Raw genomic sequence first — 21,448 nt, 5'->3', positions numbered from 1 at the left:
TCTATTATGTGCGGTAAGACCATGACTTTGTGAAAGACGATTATCCCTCCAAATTTAACATAGAAGGCATTAAGATTTAGGAGACATTAATGTTCAGAAAGTTGGCTAATGTTCAATTATTACCTATCTAACCTTCAACATGATCCAAATCTCTCTCTCCCTCCCTCCTTCTCCCTCTCTGCCTCTTTCTCTCTCTCTCTGTCACAGACACACACACACACACACACCCCTCAGGGACATGAGAAATTTGATTTACAAATCCACTGGGAGAGAAAAATCTAAGAACTGAAGGTGGGTGTTTTAATCCATGAGGAACAGTAGACCACCCCCAAGAGCACTGTTAATGTTAGTGCTAACACTTTCCCAGTTACTAAAAGCAAGTTGAAGTTCTATAGTTTACCCCTGAGAGGGGCATGACTGCCTATATCACAGGATAAAATCAGAGGTGCATCATTCCATTTTAGCATATGTGCTGCTGAAGCGAGTACAAATCAGTGTCCAGAAATACAGACTCAAAAATCCTCCTCCTGGTGCATAGCGTGCCCAAGACACCGCACAGGCCTGGAAAGAAAGAGTGCCAGGAAGTGGTTACACCTAAAACTGGAAGTCAGTCCTCAGATAGGGGAGGAAGGGAACAAGAGAGTAGTTCTCCAAACCCCAGCAGTCTGACCAGCAGAGCCAAGGAAGCCAGCCAGACCAAACACCCCATGGACTACCACCACTGTCAAAGCAAATAACAGAACTAAGCCAGGAATCCAAAGTAGGTCAAGCCCAGAGAAATGTCCAATGTCACTGCCCTGGCTGACTTGTATTCCCTCTCGCTCCACGTGGGTGGGAAGTTTGAACCTAATCCATAAAAATTCCCATCAGTCTCTGATCCCTTTCGTGTCACATCCCCACCAAAATACCATTTTGAATGCCTTTAATCTCTATCTATTATCCTTATGGTGTACCCACTAGGCAAACCAGATACTCAAAGGAGAAGAAATCTGCAAGTCTTGGGACAATATGTAACTGTCAAGACTCATAAACAGCCACATCCCTGCAGAAGTAATGTCTAGGATGCACTTCCACAGCTGCTAACCGGGAAACCTCAACGGCATGCCTTATCCCATACTCCAGTAATCCCCAGATTCCATCGATTGGGTTTTTTCTATGACAATTTAGCTGAAGCCAAGAATTTGCAAATTAATAGAAAATATGTAATGTTAATGAGAATAACTTTTTCTAAGGTAGAACCTGGCCTCAGGGCATTCATTCCTATTCAATATCTTCCATCCTCTTCATCTCTACTTCTTTTTTTTTTTCAAGATTTACTTATTTATTTAAGAGAAGGAGAGAGAGAGAGAGAGAGAGAGAGAGTACATGAGAGGGGGGAGGGTCAGAGGGAGAAGCAGGCTCCTCGCTGAGCAGGGAGCCCGATGCAGGACTCGATCCCGGGACTCTAGGATCATGACCTGAGCTGAAGGCAGTCGCTTAACCAACTGAGCCACCCAGGCGCCCTTCATCTCTATTTCTGAAACCCCAGTGCCTAAATCGGAAGAATCCTCAAAAAAAATTTCCCTTATGTTCTCTGGGTTTGGATTTGCCAAGGCAAAAGCGGGTTTATAATTTCTAACACATTTTGAACCAAAAATGAATCGGGGTTAATTATCAATTGATTAGAAAGTGGAATTGGGGGCACCTGGGTGGCTCAGATGGTCAAGCGTCTGACTCTTGATTTGGGCTCAGGTTGTGATCTCAGGGTCCTGGGATCGAGCCCAGCATTGGACTCTGTGCTCGGCGGGGAGTCTGCTTAAGGACTCTCTCTCTCTCACTAAAATAAATAAATAAATGTTTTGTTTTGTTTTGTTTTAAGTGGAATTGAGCAGAATATCCATGTCCTAAACATTGGAGGTAATCAAAGAGTCTATTGACTTTCCCACAGTATTCTAGCCTTGGAGCACTACTGTATTAGAGAGCATCTCAGAGCTCAACCATATATCTCATTTCCATCCTTTTACAAATAAAGGAACGCAGGCCTAGGTTGCAGCTCGACCGGTCATTATATTCTCATTATATTCTCAACATGAACAGAAATACACTATGCAAAAAGTGTTACTCAACCAACAATAGTCAAATACATGCAATATTCTCCAAATGTGCCCCTCAGAACCAATTAATTTTGGTTCTGAGGAATAAGACCAAGTAATACATTTTTTTTATTCAGGAATCAATCATCCTTCATGTCTCGGTGACTCAGCCTTCCCTGTCCCCTGAAATATGTGACTCTTGTTTCTACTTGTTTCTCGTGACTCCATAAAACTGACGACACTTTGTGTAGATTTAGTTGAGTTTTAACGTTAGTTTATTTTTTACGTCACCGCTGCCATGTCACTGAGGCCAGACCAAGTTTACTGTATTTTGGACTTTCTGTACTTTGGGTCCATGACTTTGGGGAATGAGAATGCCTTACATATTCAAATTTCAGACTTACTCATGTCTTAAATGTCAGAATTCTAGAAGAGACAGGAAGTATGTCTTCCAGTATATGTTCTTCTAAGTCCATTGACTTTTCTCCTCTAAGGTACTGATTTCTTAGCCAGCCTGATCCAAGGAGCATTTTGCATGAATTCTGAGCACAGAGGATATTCAGGCATCTTAGACGTGAAACATGTGTTAAAATGACACTTGACTGAACTAGACCAATAAATCTGATTCACTGATGCTACATTTTAACCCAAGTGAGTTGAAAACTTGTATCCATACAAACCTACACATGAATATTTAGACCAGCTTTATTCTTAACTGCCCCAAACTGGGAGCAACCAAGATGTCCTTCAGTAGGTGAATGGATAAACAAATTGTGGTATATCCATACCAGGCAATGTTATTCAGCCATAGGAGGAAATGAGGTATCCAGCCATGAAAAGACATGGGAGCATCTTAAACACATATTGCTAAGTGAAAGAAGCCAATCTGAAAAGGCTATGATTCCAACTACATGACATTCTGGAAAAAGCAAAACTGAAGACAATAAAGAGGTCAGTGGTTCAGAAGGAGGGAAGCAAGAATGAATAGGGGATTTTTCAGGTCAGTGAAACTATTCTGTATGATACTATAATGGTAGATATATGACATTATGCATTAGTCAAAACCCATAGAACACAGTGAACCTTAATATAAACTATGGACTTTAGCTAATAATAATGTATCCCTATTGGTGCAGCAAGAGTAACAAATGTACCACACTAATGCAAGATACTAATAATGGGGCAACCTGGGGGCTGGGGGGGAGTAATTTAGGAACTCTGTACTTTTACTCAGTTTTTCTGTAAACCTAAAACTGCCCTAAATAATAAAACCTATTAATTTTAAAAATTCTTGAAACTACCCTCAGTAACACAGCATGTTTTAGCTTTCTAGGTAATTACTAGAAACAGGACTTTAGTGACTTGATCATTTCAGCAAATTGGCTTTTGTCAAAATGATCCTCAGCAATCTGGCCTGGATCCTGCTGAAGCCACACTTATCTTTCTGTTCCTCAAACAGGCCAGGCCCTTTCCAGCCTCACTGTTTTCTCTCCCCTTCCCCCAGCCCTCCGGAAGGCTGGCTGGACCTTACCCTTCCCATCTCAGCTCAAATGTCATCTTTTTTTTTTTTTTTAAAGATTTTATTTATTTATTTGAGAGAGAGAGAATGAGAGATAGAGAGCACGAGAGGGAAGAGGGTCAGAGGGAGAAGCAGACTCCCTGCCGAGTAGGGAGCCCGACATGGGACTCGATCCCGGGGCTCCAGGATCGTGACCTGAGCCGAAGGCAGTTGCTTAACCAACTGAGCCACCCAGGCGCCCCTCAAATGTCATCTTTTGAGAGAAGCCTCCAGTGATCACTCTGCCCACCCCCCAAACACATGGAATGACCATCTAATCACCTTATGTTGTAGGCAGAATAATGACCCTCCCCGAGGGTAATTTTTTAAAATATTACTTTAAAGGGAGCACCTGGCTGGCTCAGTCGGTGAAGCATGCAACTCTTGATCTCAGGGTTGTGGGCTTGAGCCCCATGTTGGGTGTGGAAATTACTTAAAAATAAAATCTTAAGGGGAGCCTGGGTGGCTTATTTGGCATCCAAGTCTTGATTTCAGCTCAGGTCATGAGATCACGCCCCATGTCGAGTCCCAAGCTGGGCGTGGAGCTGCTTGGGATTCTCTCTCTCCCTCTGCCCCTCCTCCCCTCTAAAAAATAAATTAATTAAATCTTTATTTTTACATTATACATATATATATATTAAGATTTTATTTATTGGGGCGGCTGGGTCGCTCAGTCGTTAAGCGTCTGCCTTCGGCTCAGGTCATGGTCCCAGGGTCCTGGGATCGAGCCCCGCATCGGGCTCGCTGCTCTACGGGAAGCCTTCTCCTCCCTCTCCCACTCCCCGTGCTTGTGTTCCCTCTCTCGCTGTCTCTCTTTCGGTCAAATAAATAAATAAAATCTTAAAAAAAAAAAAAGATTTGATTTATTTGAGAGAGAGAGAGAGAGAGAGCATGGTGGGGAGGGGCAGAGGGAGACGGAGAGGCGGAGAATCCCAGGCAGACTTCCCACTGAGCACAGAACCCAATGCAGGGCCCGATCTCACGACCCATGAGATCATGACCTAAGCCAACTGAAATCCCAAGTTGGATGTTTAACTGAGCCACCCAGCCTTCCCAACAAATAAAATCTTAAAATACACACACACACACACACACACGCGTGCGCGCGCGCGCGCGCGCGCATGCACATTACTTTGAAGTATTATTTATCTTGATTACTGAGGGTTTTCTGGACTTTTGGGGTGCACTCCTTCAAATTCTGTGCCCAAGGCAAGCGTCTTACTCTAGTCCTGGCCCTGCCTTCCTCCCTCCCTCCATCAAGGACCTCCATTGGTCACATTAAGGTGCAAATAACTTAACCACTACTTATCTTGGAAAGGGGCACTTAAACTTTTTGATTTACAGAATATCTGATTACTCTACAATGAACATATTAGCAAAAAAGAAAACCAAACCACAGATAATCTTGAAAGACAGAGATCACTTCCATTTATGTGCTTTTAAAGTTGAGTTGGAGGGAGGGACAGCTTTATGACTCGGTGTTCTCTACCATAATCATTAACATGCTTCTTCAACAGGAATGTGGACAAGCTATATGAGTACCTGTGTATAGGAACAGGTACACCTGAAAAATCCTCTAGAAAGTAACTCAATAATTTACCCCTGGAAGTTGGGATCTGAGGTGCTGAAGGAGGGACTTTGATAGTCTTGTTTTTGGTTGTTTTTTTTTTTACTACACAGTTGACCTTAAACAACAAGGGGGTTGGGGGTGATGAGACCCCTCACCCCCCAACTGCCCCATCCCCCCACCCCACACAGTTAAAAATCCAAGTATAACTTTTGATTCCCCCCAATTTTAATGACTAATAGCCTACTGTTGACCTGAAGTCTTACCAATAACATAAACGGTCACTTAACACATGTTTTGTATATGTATTATATAGACTGTATTCTTACAATAAAGTAAGCTGGAGAAAAGAAAATGTCATTAAGAAAGTCATAAGAAAAAATGAAAATCATAAGGGAGAGAAAATACATTTACAGTACTGCACTATAAAATATCCGTGTATAAGTGGACCAGCACAGTTCAAACCCTTGTTGTTCAAGGGCCAACGGATAGGCACCTGTAATGGTTTTCCTATCTTGCAATGAGCATGTGTTACATTCCTACTTTTTTAAAAGTACCAGTAAAAATTAAAAATAAATGGCCCATCATACCCACAAGTGATTCTCTCTGCTTACGGGGCAGGTGGTAAAGAGAGATCTAGCTGGAGAGGTCACTGTGAAGAGGCTGGTCCTTTCACCGGTGTATGTGGGAGTGCGAGGGGGTCTCCTGCACTCTAATTCCCCCGCAGCTAGGAGGGGCCCCTCATGCCCTAAGGGAAAAACCTCGCCCTGGCACAAACAGGTGTCCAGGTTCCTTCCCTGCAGACTGGTCATGTCCCTCCGAGTTTGGAACCTTTTTTTTTTTTTTTTTTAAGTAGGCTCCAGCCCAGTATGGAGCCCAACATGGGGCTTTAACTCACGACCCTGAGATCAAGACCTGAGCCAAAATCAAGAGTCGGATGCTTAACCGACTGAGCCACGCTAGCTGCACTTGTTCTTCTTTAATACTTTTTTAAACCCTTTGAATTATTTTCAAAGTTATACTTATTTTACAGTCATTTTCTCAATTTTAAAAATTAACTTAAGTGCACAAAAACCACCACCATATTGGCATACGAACGCATTACTGACGGTTGTACCTCTTTAACATGACTACACTCTATTTTATCATTTGAAACACAGAATGGTCCTAGTTCTAGGCTGAGCAGATAGTATTGTCCTCACTGCAAAACAGGAAGCTTAGGCCCCAAGTGGTTAGCTGGGTGGCTTTGAGAGAGTCCCCCACTTCATCTGAGGTAGAGTGGGGTATAGACCCCAAATGATATGTAGCCATGGGTGGGAAGACTGTGGCTGCCCTGAGCTCATGGCCTCTCCCTCCCCACTTCCTGTTCTCACCCAACCCAACCACAATTCCATCTGAATAGCTGCAGTCTTGTACTCTCAGCCTCTCTTGGGCCCACTGGTCTTCCCAGGCTTCCAGCTTCCCTATCTGAAACCTGGTCCACAGGACTCGTTTCTTTGCCCTGGAGAGTGGACAGGCTTCTAGCTTTCCAAGCCCTTGGGCCCTGTGGCCTGGCTGTTTAGTTTCTGCAGAAGGGGCCATGAGGCTCAATGGCAGGTGCCTTGATGGACATCATGTTTGCTCCCTTTGTCTCAGAGCTAAGGATACCTGGGAGGAACACCACAGTCTCTCATATACAGACTCTCCACCTACTACGTTGCCCAGGAAAGGGCCATACCATCTGGGGTCTGCCAGGGAGAAGCCTGCTGACCAAGACCACGGTGGCCCTGAGCAATGGCTGGTCAGCATCAAAGCCGACCACTCTCATGATCCCAGGTTCCTGGGATCGAGCCCCGCATCGGGCTCCCTGCTCCGCGGGAAGCCTGCTTCTCCCTCTCCCACTCCCCCTGCTTGTGTTCCTGCTCTCGTTATCTCTCTCTGTCAAATAAATAAAATCTTTAAAAAAAAAAAACAAAGCCGACCACTCTTCCGGCAGGAATTCCATGGGAATACTGATGAAACAGGTCAGGAGGGTGCTATCATAGGAGAGGTGGACAAAGAAGGCTGAACTGGGGACAACCCACAGGACTAGTCAGCTTTCCAGATCTCCAGATCCGGCCGTTAGCAGAAGTGCCAACAAAGGCCTAAGGAAATACTTTTTATTCCAGAGAGCTAAGGTCTTTTTGGACCCCTTGTTCAGGACCTGACTGTCTCGGGGTGGAGAAAGCTTAGTGTCTGTGTTTGATAAAAGGGAATATATCCTCAGAGAGGATCCAAGAGGCTGGACAACCAAGGCCTGGAGCAGTGAAGGAACTGTATTTCTAGGGTTTTCGGACATTTGTGGCCATTTATAACCTGTCACTTCAAGCAGCTGTTCTTCAAACAGAGAAACTCGTGTTCAAATTGGAGTAGAATCAAATCAGGACTGCAAGACAAGAGTGGAAAGACCAGTGTTTCCCCAGTGTTTCAGCTTGCATCCATTACCCAGCACAGCTAAGCCCAAAGCCAGGCTTTAGCCCCTTAGGAGGGCATCAAACTATTAACTCTTTTCATTCAAGACAGGACCTGCCGGTAGGTGTGGACTCTAAGTCCCCTATCCCGAGCAGCTTATTCAAGTATTCTTTCCAGCCCCATGCCAAGGTTTACCCTCCCTTGAGGTGTTCCGGAAACACAGATTCCCCCATCTTATCACAGGCCCAGGGCTATCTTAGCACTTTTTAGGGACTGGTGCCCCATTGTACCCACACCCAGCTGGGCCTGCCCCATAATCCTACTCTGCTAAGCTACGCCTTTAAGCGTGAGGAGAGTAGGCCAGCCTGTTTCCGATCAGGGTCATACATGTGTGTTTGCCCCCTAACAAGAGCACAGGCCCACTGAGGGCAGGGGTCATTCTTCTCCTGACTTTAGGGGTCCACCCAGATCTCCGGCTTCCACAAATGTTGGAACACACCTGGGACTCATTCAGAAAGACAATTCAATATTGAGTAAAACTTTAACCATAGAAAGGCTCAAAAAAAAGGAATTGAATGTGTATCAAGCTTCCAGCGTGGGGAGAAGTTTTTAAACTTTGGTGTGTAATAGATGTAATCACAAAAGATTAGCTCAACACACTGGACTGTATAAAGCGTCTGCAAAATGCATACACATTTTAGGTATGATTATCATTCTACAGATGAAGACATTAAGCCTAGGAAAGTGGAGTAATTTGAACAAGGGCACATACCTCAGCTTAAAGGGAGCAGAGCTGGGATTGCAACCCAGGAATGTCCAACAAAGAAGCTCCAGTACCTGAGGACTGCCCTTGACTATCTCACACTGTTATTTGCTGGACGCTAGAACACGTGAATTACATACACAACACATGTATGAGTACACACATATGTAGATACAAGACTGTGCATTCAAATATTTGTAGTAAATGGCAAAGAATATCCTTATAATTTTTTAAAATTCATGTGGATTCATAAGTAGCACAAGGAAAGAAATAAAACCATGTGTAAAAGAGGAAACAGAACCAGAAAATAAACAAATGTTCACTCTCCTTGGTGATAAGAACGCAAATGTAAGTTTAATGAGGCACCTGTTTCTGCTTTTTTTAAACGGGCCGGGAAGAAACCACACCAGCCATGTCGGATGTAGTGAAACTGGTCCCTTCAGATATTATTGGGAACACTGAGAATACGTCTGCCTTCTAGGAAATCACTTTATATATATATGCCAAAATTTTTTAAATGTACAACTGTAAATGAATGCTCTTTTCAATCATTCAACAGACAGTCCTGTGAATCTGAGATAGGGAAACTGGGGGGCTCCTTTTTTAGAAAGACTCCATCTCCTGTTTCCCAGCTAGGTCCCGTTTACTCACGTTCTATATTTCACCTTGCATCTGAATCAACCAAGGAGCGAGGCAGGAAAGCGAATCATTCTCTGAGTCTCGTCCTAGGCCCCCAAACACCTGATAACATCTAAGAAGAACTGAATCCCAAATATGTCCCAGGACACTAGCTTCAAACAAACCTCGGCTGATGCGGACATCAATAACCCACCTTCAGTGATCTATGAAATAACACCTACTATTCACCTGACGTCGCCTTGAAGCGGACCCTACCCTGGATTCCTGAAGGAACCCATACCCTGGACCCCTTTCCAATATAAACCCCTAACCCCAAGCAACAGAGAGACTCACTCTCCTTCCCTTTCCAAGTCTCCCAGACACGCCATCTGTGATACGTCATCACTTAGGCTATTCAATAAACTCTGCTTTCACTTCCTCCTGGCTCATGTTTGATTTCTTTTTGTTTTATTTTGTTTTTCTAAAGTTTATTTTTTTTTAGTAATCTTTACACCCAACATGGGGTTCGAAGCCACAACCCTGAGATCAAGAGTTGCATGCTTTTCCGACTGAGCCAGCCAGGCACCCCTCGTGTTCGATTTCTATCCTGCACAAAGCCAATGACCCTCTCGGCTGCTCCTGGGTGACCTTGGACCCGGCCTGCCTACATCAAATCTGTTATGTACCAGGCATTGAATCAGGTACGTCTGGACTAAGCAGACGGGAGTGTGGGTCCTGATATATGGGTGGCCATGCCAGCTCTGGAATGACTGGCTGGAGACTTCATGTATGTGAGATAGAAATAAACACTATCCTTGTCTAAGCCACTGTTGTTTGGGGTATTCTGTTACTTATGACCAAACCTAATCTTATTTAGACAGAAGGTAAATGAACTTTCACCAGCTGGTGCCTGGCTTCTTTTTTTTAAGATTTTATTTTATTTATTTGTCAGAGAGTGAGAGAGAGAGAGCACAAGCAGGGGGAGCAGCAGGCAGAGGAAGAAGCAGGCTCCCCACTGAGCAGGGAGCCCGACGCAGGACTCGATCCCAGGACCCCGGGATCATGACCTGAGCCGAAGGCAGATGCTTAACTGACTGAGCCGCCCAGGTGTCCCTGGTGTCTGGCTTCTTAATGGAGTAGGAAGCAAGAGCATCAAAACAGAGTGAGCATACGGGAAGGAAGTGGAGGTCTGAGTAGCATGGAAAAGGTATGATGTCATCACCGTGGAAGGAGAGAGAAAGTGATCTCATCAGAAAAACATAGTAAAACAGCTGGGCAGTGACAAGTTCCTTCGTGAGTCTCCAGAAACAGGTACTTAAAGAAGCCAATTTTTCAATGCCCTAAATGAATGAAGATGTACAGCACGACATTATTTATTACAGAAAACTTCAGAAATTATATAAATGTCAAACAGCAAGAGAATAGTTACATCACTTATAGTATTTCTTAAATGATTGTTAGGAAAAGTAGATAGCAAAAGATAAAATATACTTATGATACTTTATTATCGTATTTATATTTTATTTATTATATGGAAACCATAGAATACAAAACAGTACATACACTATGATTACAATTATGTGTGGAGGAAAGAATTGGGAAAGGTACCAAATTACTAACAATATATTTTTAATTTCCTTGACTTTGTTATGTTAATATTAAAAACTGTTAGTTTTAAATAGCATGTGAGATTCATCTCATTGAGTAGATAATAATCTCAAAAAAGTGAGATGTCTCACGTTTCCCTGTGACCCACAGCAGCTACCAAAGGGCTGCTACTCAGGACTTCACAGACAGTTATTGAGTTGAACTGTCTGAGATGGCATGATGACCAGGGAAGATTGCTCCTCTCTCTAACCAGTGTTGTGTTTTCTCTATTGGTCACATGGACTCTCATCAGGTGGTCAGCACTTAGTGTGGACTCTGCTCTGATGTGGGTGCTGTGCCCCTCCCTGGGCATGGGGCTCGCAGCACAGCCAGAGCCCATCCTTGACGATATCATTCTCCCAAACACAAGATGGCCATCCAGTCACAGTAGAACAGGCTCTTTAGAAGCCCAGAAGGACACTTCCCCCTAAAGTGAATGTGAAGACAAAGCACTGACTTGGATGAGTAGCCTCCGTTCACTGCCACGTGTATCTCTCATTGCTCCTTCCTTTGTTCATTTGCTCACTCTGATACTTGCTGAGTGTCTGCCACATGCCAGGCACCATGCTAGGTGTGGGGGACATGGTGCTGAACAAGTCAGGTGCACCTCGTGGGGCTCACAGTCATGGGAATTAGACATTAAAGAGGTAAGTACAGTATTGTGGATTGTCTTATGGGCGCAGGATGCCATAGGAACAGGCAAGCAGGGTCAAGCAAATTGGCTAGGTGGAAACCATAATCATCATTTGGGAACTGACCCACGAGTGCCGCACTAGAGTAGGTGAGCAAGAGAAGGTGAGTGATCAGGGCAAAGAGGCAGACTGGGCTGGGTTGGGCAGAGCCGTGTAAGCCATGGTCAGACTTTTAGACTCCAAGTGCCAAGAGAGGCCACTGGAGGAATTCAAGCAGGCGAAAGATATGAACTTATTTATGTTTTTGAGAGCTCTCTAAGTGACCTAGACTCTAGAAAACAGTGGCTCCCACCCAAGAGAGCCCTGAAGGGAAGCCCAGGGTGACAGTTGTGCAGAAGGCCTGACTGAAACAGAGGACAGAGGGCTCCAAAATGGGGGTTTCCAGAGGAGGACGGACGTGGAGAGGATTTTTAAACACACTTGGAATGCTGGAGCATTTTTTAAAAAGAGTCCCTGATAGAGGTGAATAATTTGCAGAAATAGAAAAAAACTCATCCTAAAATTCATATGGAATCTCAAAGGACCCTGAATAGCTAACATAATCTTGAAAAAGAAGAACAAAACTGGAGGACTCACACTTCTTGAATTCAAAACTTAATACAGAGCCATAGTAATCAAAACGGTGTGGTACCGGCATAAAGACAGACCAATGGGACAGAATAGAAAGCCCAGAAATAAACAGTTGCATACACAGTCAAATGACTTTTGACAAGTGTGCCAGGACCATTCAATGGGAAAAGGACAATCTTTTCAACAAATGGTGCTGGGAAAACTGGATATCCACATTCAAAAGAATGAAGTGGGACACTTACTTAACACCAAATACAAAAATTAACACAATATGGCCCAAGGACCTAAATGTAAGACCTAAAACAATAAAACTCTTAGAAGAAAACATAGGGCAAAAACTTCACGACACCAGATTGGGCAATGACTTCTTGGATAGGACATCAAAGGCACAGGTAACAAAAGGAAAAACAGACAAATTGAACTTCACGACTACTTCAAAATTGTGTGTCTCAAAAGATACTAATAGAGTAAAAAAGCAACTGCAGAATGGAAGAAAATATTTGCAAATTATATATCTGATCAAGAGTTCATATCCAGAATGTATACAGATAACTCTTAACAGCAAAAAAAATAAACAATCTGATTCAAAAGTGGGCAGAGGACTTGAACAGACATTTCTCCAAAGATATACGAATGGCCAACAAGCACACAAAAAGAGGCTCAACTTCACTAACCACTAGGGAAATGAAAATGAAACTACAATACCACCTGGTACCCTTAGGATGGCTACTATTAAAAAAACAAAACAAAACAGAAAGCCGCGAAGTGTTGATGAGAATGTGGAGAAACTGGAACCCTTCTATGCGGCTGGCAGGAATGCAAGCCACTGGCAGAAACATACAGCAGCTCCTCAAAATATTGAAAAGAGTTACCGTATGATCTAGCAATTAAACTTCTGAGCACATTCCCAAAATAATTGAAGGGAGGGTCTTGAAGAAATATATTTTTTAAAGATTTTATTTACTTATTTATTTACTTGAGGGCAGGGGAGAGGGGCAGAGGGGCAGAGAGAATCTCAAGCAGACTCCGTGCTCAGGGCAGAGCCCGACACTGGGCTTGATTCCACGACCTTGAGATCATGACCTCATGACCTGAGTGGAAACCAAGAGTCGGTCGCTTAAGTGACTGAGTCACCCAGGCTCCCCAGTCTTGAAGAAGTATGTGTACACCTGTGCTCATGGCAGCATTATTCCCAATAGCTAAAATGTGGAAGCAACCCAAATATTTGTCTACAGATGAACAGATAAGCAACATGTGCTCTCTACACAGAATGGAATATTATTCCACCTTAAAAAGTTAGGAGATTCTGACATAAGTTATGACACGGATAAACCTTGAGGACATTATGCTAAGTGAAATAAGCCAGTCATAAAAAGACAAATACTCTATGATTCCATTTATATGAGGTACTTATGGGCGCCTGGGTCGCTCAGTCAGTTAAGCATCTGCCTTCGGCTCAGGTCATGATCCCAGGGTCCTGGGATCGAGCCACCTGCATCAGGCTCCCTGCTTAGCGAGGAGCCTGCTTCTCCCTCTCCCACTGCCCCTGCTTGTGTTCCTGCTCTCGCTGTGTCTCTCTGTCAAATAAATAAATAAAATCTTTAAAAATAAATAATTAATTAATTAAAAAAAAAAAGTCCTCAACTGCTTTTGAATCTATGAATGCAATCCCATGTGACCTGGTCAATGCTAATGAAATAGCCATATTTGAACAGTGAGTTTTGAGGCTAGGTAATAGTTCCCAAAGATAGAAAATGATGAATATTATGGATTTGTACACTGGGGCTTAAGATTGCCCTGTGCTCTTACACATACAAATAGTAGAGGGGGTTTAAGACAGGGGCATTAGGGCGCACTGGGGAAAAGCCTTCCTGTTCTCACGAAGAAACAACCTCTATCAGATATGTTGAAACCTCCTATTGACTCTTGGCTAATCTTCAGCCTAAAATGCAATATAAGGTAGAGCTAATCCCAGAAAGTAGGCTTAAACAAACAAGCCACCAGTCTACTGTGTCTTTGAGAAGTCTGATTTTCCTACTTTGCTGTTTCCTACATACTGTTTGGGAAACAGGAAGCCCGTGACTCTGAGGCAACTGATGAAGCCCTTTTTGGGAGGTTGTAAGGTTCACGGCAGCTATATGAACACTGGTATTGAAAATACCTAGTATTGGGGTGCCTGGGTGGCTCAGTCAGTTAAGCATCTCCTTCGCTCAGGTCATGATTGGGATCGAGCCCTGCATCGGGCTCTCTGCTTGGCAGGGACTCTGCTTCTCCTTCTGCCTTTCCCCTTGGCTTGTGCTCTCTCTCGCTTTCTCTCTCTCAAATAAAAAAAAAAAAAGATTTTATTTATTTATTTGAGAGACAAAGAGAGAGTGAGCACAAGCAGAGGAGGGGCAGAGGGAGAAGCAGACTCCCTGCCGAGCAGAGAGACTCCGATGTGGCGCTCAGGGATCATGACCTGAGCCAAAGGCAGACACTTAACCAACGGAGCCACCCAGGCGCCCCTAAATAAATAAAATCTTTTTAAAAAATTGTTTAAAAAATGAAAGAGCTAAATCCTCAAATACAGCAGTAGGTCAATAGATAATTTTAAAACTGCTCTATCAAGAAAAGGCAGTGTAATCCTATTATTTTGTAAAGTGGTGGTAACTACCAGTAGAGTATGAGTTTCTGCATAATGATGTTGAGAAAAGCAGGAATTCTTTTTTCCTTAAAGATAGGTCGCATGCCTCTCATTAAATTTGTAAGAAAATAAAACAAGAAAAAAGGATTTTGACAATTATTTTAAAAATAGATCCCACTAGGGGTGCCTGGGTGGCTCAGTCGTTAAGCGTCTGCCTTCGGCTCAGGTCATGATCCCAGGGTCCTGGGATCAAGCCCCGCGTCGGGCTCCCGGCTCAGTGGGAAGCCTGCTTCTCCCTCTCCCTCTCCCCCCCTGCTTGTGTTCCCTCTCTCGCTGTGTCTCTTTCTGTCAAATAAATAAATAAAATCTTAAAAAAAAAAATAGATCCCACTGGCTGCTCTAGGAAGAATGAACTGGAGAAGAGTAATTGTCAATAACTTTACCTTGCCTTTTGCCACAAGGCAAAACAGCCCTGTGGTGTGTTTCTAGGGGCCAGTTTCCAATAGAGAGTATCAAAGACTTAAAGCAGGTGCCTAAACATTGTATAAACTAGACATGGAGTCAGCATGAAGGGTCCACGTGATAACCTGCTTTCTTCTGTTTACTTAAGAAAAAAAAAAGCAGCTTCCCATACTGCTGTAGGTCATTCTACAAAGAAAAGTCATCGAGCAAAGCCCAATATGGCATCTGCTTAGTTCTGGTCAGGCCCCAGAATGACAAGATTCCACACTGGCCAAAGACTTGGAGCGGAGGGAGAGTCCTAGGTCTACAGCAGGGCAATGAGCAAGTTCAAACAGCCCCGAGACTTCCCCTGGTCACTCGACAAGGAGAACAGACAGGCCTCACCTACCGCTGGTACAGGAGGTTGCAGGGGAAGGCCGGGACGGAGACTAGGAAACTGGTCTGGACCAAGAGCCTTGAGAATCAGGAAGCCCTGCTCAAAATAAGGATCTACACAATGTGTAGGAACAGGCTGGGCCTCACACCCAAGTAAGGAGCATGAGAATCTCCTGGGGTGGGAGGTCATCTACTTCTTCTGGAACAGGTTCTACCATCACCTGTGCATGTCCACATCTGGAAGACATTGTCTGATCACTCCAAAGACTGGGATGTGTTCTTCTGTGTCCTAGCTGCTTCCCTGGAGGGCTAGAAACCACATCCATGGTCACTGTCCTATTCTGACAAGGTAGCATCAACGTTAACATGATAAATTACACAGCACCGCTTTACCATGCAACCACAAACCAGGTATGCATTGGGAAGGGTGGGAAAGAAGGAACACACCCGTGTGCTTCACATCAGGCCGACTCTGTTAGGGGCCATCCTGGTTCTAAAGAACACCGACTATCCCCTCTCAAACAGATCCATGGAAAGTTTTCTTTAAATAAGTATTTCCAGGGCTCCTGGGTGGCTCAGTTGGTTAAGCGTCTGCCTTCAACTCAGGTTATGATCCCAGGGTCCTGCGGTGGGAGCCCCACGTTGGGCTCCCTGCTCACGGGGAGTCTGCTTCTCTGTCTGCCCCTCTTCTCCCACTCGTTCTCTCTCTCTCTCTCTCTCTCTCTCTAATAAATAAAAATCTTTTTAAAAAAATAAATATTTATAGGGTGCCTGGGTGGCTCCGTTGGTTAAGCGACTGCCTTCGGCTCAGGTCATGATCCTGGAGTCCCGGGATCGAGTCCCGCGTCGGGTTCCCTGCTCAGCAGGGAGTCTGCTTCTCCCTCTGACCCTCTTCCCTCTCGTGCTCTCTATCTCTCATTCTCTCTCTCAAATACATAAATAAAATCTTTAAAAATAAATAAATATATATATACATATATATATATATATATATAAATATTTCCATGGGGCATTTGAATAAGATTATGTACAAAGAATGTGCTGACTCATACCTTTTCTGGAGTATCTACCTAATTTGGCCATGGGCTTTTCCACTTCCCTGGAACATTCCTCTCTTGGGCGTGTGCCGGTCCTTTCCTGGTTGTATCCCTGCATCTCTGCCTTTACTTGTCTGTCCCCTCTCTCCTCCTGCATTCACAAAGGTATTCTTCAGGAGGGCTTCCTTGGGGACCTCATATCTTTTCATTCCTTCTCCTTGAGGGACTGTCACCCACTGCCTTTAATTGTCACCTCTGTGCTGATGGTAAGAATAGCTGACAACACAGGTGATCACGATGGGCCATACCTGGCACCGAACTAAACTCTGAGGCAGTAGACACTGCTAACGTCCCATTTTTATGGAAATGAGGAAGAACAACTGAGGCTTGGTGGTGGGGTGGGAGGAGGGAGGTTGAAGTACCATGCCCCCCAAAGTCACATAGCTACTAAGAGGCACAACCGGGATTCAAACGTGGCCAGTCCACCTCAGAGCCTCCACTGGTAACTGATGCCTTTCTGTACTTCATGCAGTTCTCCATATTCTCTCGCCTGGACGCCTTTCGCAAGGGGCCAGGGCCCCCTCCTCCAGACCGCCCCTCAAAGCCAGAATGCTGAGCACTGGTCTGCTACCATACCACCCTGAACATGCCCATTCTCATCAGAATGTTGACCACTAGACCCCAGAGAATATTCCCTGACATGTTTACACTGGTTGTTGAACCATGAAAGTACTTTCAAATCCTGCTGCCTGGCACCTTGTCCCCTCCCCAGGACCCACCCCCTCCCACAACCTCCCCAAACCCGCCAATCCTGGCATGGTGTGGGGGCGGCGGGCCAGGGCTGGGGTGGGGGCTTCAGGATGCTGCTGGCTGTGGTCCTCACCATTGCTACCCCTGTGGTGAACTACTGTTAAAATTGCCTCTTTCCTCTCCCTCCTCCCAATCGGTCTCTCCCCACAAACCAGTTCCTCCTCCTGACTTCCTTATTTCTGGGGCCCTTACCTCATTCCCCAGTTCACATTACAGGGAGCCTCCTCTGAGCCCTCCTTTCCTCTCTAGTGCTCACCTTCAACTGGTTGCCTTGCCCTGTGGCTTTGACCTCCTCTGCCCTCTGCCAGTCCTCCCTGATCTCCTCCTTTCCTCTCCCTATGGCCTCCATGCTGGAACAGACCCATACTCCTGGCCCAGTTTCCTTGGCCTCTGCTGGACTCCCCTTACCCCCACCCCCTCCTCCTCCACAAACTTGAGGCCAAAGCCTGCCCTCCCTACCTTGCTTCCTCATGGGAATATACCTTCTAACCAAGGTGGTAGCCTTACCCCTGCAAATGGCACCTCAATTAGAAATCCTCGTATAGAGGGGCGCCTGGGTGGCTCAGTCAGTTAAGCGTCTGACTTCGGCTCAGGTCATGCTCTCAGGGTCCTGGGATCAAGCCCTGATTTGGGCTCCCCGCTGGGTGGGGAGTCTGCTTCTCCCTCTGCCACTACCCCTCCCCCTGCTCATGCTCTTTCTCTCTCAAATGAATAAATAAAATCTTTAAAAAAAGAAAGAAAGAAATCCTTATACAGAAAAGGTATTTCATAACAATTTAATAAATTCAGTCAACTGGTACCCACTTGTGTTTGCAAAGTTTTCTACCATATCCAATCACAAACTTCTTGCCCTTGAAACTTGAAACATGAAACATGAAAGCCTATTCCCCTCTGTGCTAACCACAGCCTTTGCCTCCCCTACCCCCTGAGGGGGTGGAGGCATCAGAGATACCGCTGAGGTCTCCAGCAGGCTCCTTTCTGCCCCTTTGCCCCCAAGCCTGGATGACTGTCCCGTCTGCCTGATTCCTGAGCATTCACATCCAAGGCGCCAGGGCAGCACTGGTTACACCCAGTGCCTACCCTCCGCGAGCTCCTGATTGGAGCTGCAGGAGAAATGGTGGGTCAGATGATGACCGAGCCCCTCCCTCTGGCGGTACCAAAGGAGCCATGCGGAGAGCAGTGCCGGGAGACCCTGGGAGAACCTCGCTGATCACCAGCCTCATTAAGACATTCATGGAGCCTTTGGCCCGTGCAGAGTCCTGCTCCACTATTTCACAGCCCCAGCAGGGCGGGAATGTTGCTTAACCTCTCTGCCACATAGTTTCCTCATCTGTAAAATGATAGTAAGCAAGCTACCTCATAGGGTAGTTGTGAGGCTTAAATGAGTAGTGTGTGTAACGCATCTAGAACGGTGTTAGTTGGGGCACCTGGGTGGCTCAGTCGCTTGATTAAGCATCTGACTCTTGATTTCGGCTCAGGTCATGACCTCAGGGTCGTGATCTCAGGGTCTTGAGACTGAACCCCCCCAATCGGCTCCCAGCTCAGCGTGGAGTCTGCATGAGATTCTTTCCCTCTTCCCCTCCTCAAGGGAGCACTCTCTCTCTTTCTTTCTCTCTCTCTCAAATCTTTTTTTTTTTTTTAAGATTTTATTTATTTGTCAGGGAGAGAGAGAGTACAAGCAGGGGGAGCGCCAGACAGAGGGAGAAGCAGGCTCCTGCTGAACAGGCAGCCCGATGTGGGACTCGATCCCAGGACCCTGGGATCATGACCTGAGCTGAAGGCAGACACTTAACCGATTGAGCCACCAGGCGTCCCTAAAAAATAAATCGTAAAAAAAAAAGGACGGTGTTAGTCACAGACTGTGCACAGTAATGTCAGCTGTTAGAGTTTCTATTATTTGACATAAAGTGTTACAGGAAATTAGAGATGAAAGATACCTTTGCAAAATCTCTCTCAGGATCTCGGATACCTTCTGAAAGTATAAGTCCAGAGGGGAAAAACAGTATAAACAGAAAGTTCTCTCCCCCCTGACCTTCACCTCTAACTGGGAACCCAGACCTCCTTTCTGCCCATGGCCCTACCCACTCCTGCAAGCAGGGGTCAGTGGCTGGGAGCTCTCTCAGGACTGAGGCTGCCACTCTCACCCTGTCTTGGGCCCTTCAGCTTTACATACCCACTTACTCAGTCAACAACCCTTAGCCGAGCACACATCTCCACCAGCTTGTTGGGGGGCAGTAGCCCTGAAGGCCCCAGGGTGCCTGCCCCAAGGTGCTCGTGTGCTCGCAGTCCTCCAGTTCAAAACCATAAACTGACAAACGCTATGAAGGAACAGGATGAGTGACACATGAGCAAGCAATAGGGCCTCTTGGGCAGGAAAGGCTTCCCTGAAGAGGTGACATTTGAGCTGAGATCTGAAAACCGGGTGTCACCCTGTGAGGCAGGGGGAAGGCCGGTCTGTCTGCCCTAATTTTGCCCACCATGACAATGCCTGCAGTGGACCTACAGGTGGGCAGAGCCCCAGGGGAAGCTCAAAAACTTCAGGAAACAGGGCCTCCCAAGGCAGGATCTAAACCGGGTCGGTGAGGCCTCAGCGCCAGGGTTCTCCCAGCACCCCACGACGGGGCGAGGGCTGTGCCAGGCAGCTGTGAAGCCAAATGCAAGCCAGCAGGGTCCCAGGTAAGAGACTCTGAGATGTGCTGACTTCTCCTGCCTTAACGGGATGAGGCCGGTTCCTCCGAATGAGGGGTTACAGCCCTTGAGGGGCACCTGCGGAGAGACAGGCCTGGGGGAAGAGGACCGGACGGAGGGAGCAGGGCAGGCGGACCCTGGAGGCCGCCAGCATCTCTGCACCGGGGCAAAGACCTGGGGAGGGGGGTCCAGAAACAGGCGAAGCTCCTTCGGGAAAGCCCTCTAGGGTCTGCCGGGGAAAGGCGGGCGCTAACGGGGCTTTGACAGACCGTCCGTGTCCGCGGACCCGGAGGACACGGTCCCCGGGTGGTGGTAAGGATGGGGGGTGCCTGCCGCTGTCAGCCGGCGAGGCTCACCCAGGTCCGCCAGATCCGCGCCTGGCGCAGCCTCGGGGCCACCGGAGCCTCCCCCCGGACTGGCCGCTCCTCGCCTGGGTCTCGGGATGCTGGGCGGGGAGATGGGGGCCGCACGCCGCTGGGGCCCGGGGACCCGACCCCGGGGACTCGCGGGCGCGCGGCGGGCTGGGGGCCGGGCAGAGAGGGCACACGGCCGCGGGACGGGGCCCCGAGCGGCGCCGACTTACCCAGAAATTCGCCTTGAACAGTGCGCCCGTCATGGCCGGCGCGCGTCGCTGGGGGCCGAGCGGAGCGGAGTGGCTGGCTGGCGCCGGGTGACCGAACTGTGGCAGCCCGCGGTCCCGCAGTCGGACTGGGGAGTCGCCCCGCCGCGGGGAGGCCGCGCGGAGTCCTAAACCACGCCCGATAGCGCCCGCCCCGGGCGCACGGCTCCTCCCCGGCCGCCACTCCTGAGTCCAGCGCCGATGCCCACGCCCACGGACAGCCCCGCGACCTCTGTGACCCTGGAATTGCCCCCTCGTTCAGGAAGCCTTCAAGGATTGCAAGGAACTGGTCCTGCCGCCTTCCCGAATTTGACTCCCTTCCTGCCTACGTGCTCCCTCCTCCCCCGACCAATTCCTCGCGGAGAAATCCAGGCTTGGCGGGGTGGTGGATGGAGCCCCGAGCGATCAGAGGGTGGTCGCGTGGACCAGGTGTCAGCTCCGCAAAGCCTGAAGACGGACAACGCCAGCGGACGCTTCAGCAGGTCCTGTGTACTACCCCAACCGCCTTCGCTACGGATCGGCCCCTGGGAAGGTTTTCGTCTAAAAGTCAAGGAAAGGTCATTGATACTATTAGCCCTTGACTCTAAGTCCCTTAGTGGGGCCCTTTCTAGGCCTCCAAGAGCTCAGCTCCTCCGGGACCTCCTCCCCTTTCTCAAGACCCAAGACCATTTCCCACCAATCCCACTCCGATAGGAGCCCAGAGCCCCTTTCCTCTCCATGCACTCTTCCACCCTCAGGACATACATTACCCCAAGACAAAGCAGACCCATCCCTGCTTTGTACCACTGTGGTGCTCTGGGACAAAGTACTGCCCCGACCTACATGCCCTGAGCCAAAACTGTGGCCCAGAGAGGCCGAATGACTTGCCCAAGATTCCAGGGTATTAAATGCGTGAAGAGCTGGGTTAGAGTTCTGCC

The 21,448-nt window shown here is 47.0% G+C and overlaps 1 protein-coding gene across 1 annotated transcript in view; it reads right to left on the bottom strand.

Moving 5' to 3' along the window:
• The window catches only part of PSTPIP2 (proline-serine-threonine phosphatase interacting protein 2), a 66,494-nt gene extending 45,859 nt beyond the window's left edge, over window positions 1-20,635 (bottom strand). Inside the window, exon 1 of the mRNA XM_028098156.2 lies at window positions 20,496-20,635. Coding sequence (XP_027953957.1) covers window positions 20,496-20,528 — 33 coding nt within the window. The 5' untranslated portion in view covers window positions 20,529-20,635. The remainder of the gene's footprint in view (window positions 1-20,495) is intronic.
• Window positions 20,636-21,448: the final 813 nt, after the last annotated feature.

Source organism: Eumetopias jubatus, unplaced genomic scaffold (genome assembly GCF_037043125.1).
Source record: "Eumetopias jubatus isolate StellerSeaLion01/CBP00866 unplaced genomic scaffold, mEumJub1_p1.0 scaffold_16, whole genome shotgun sequence".
Taxonomy (NCBI): Eukaryota; Metazoa; Chordata; class Mammalia; order Carnivora; family Otariidae; genus Eumetopias; species Eumetopias jubatus.
The sequence above is the reverse complement of the archived record's forward strand: the minus strand, read 5'-3'. Positions and strand labels throughout refer to the sequence as shown.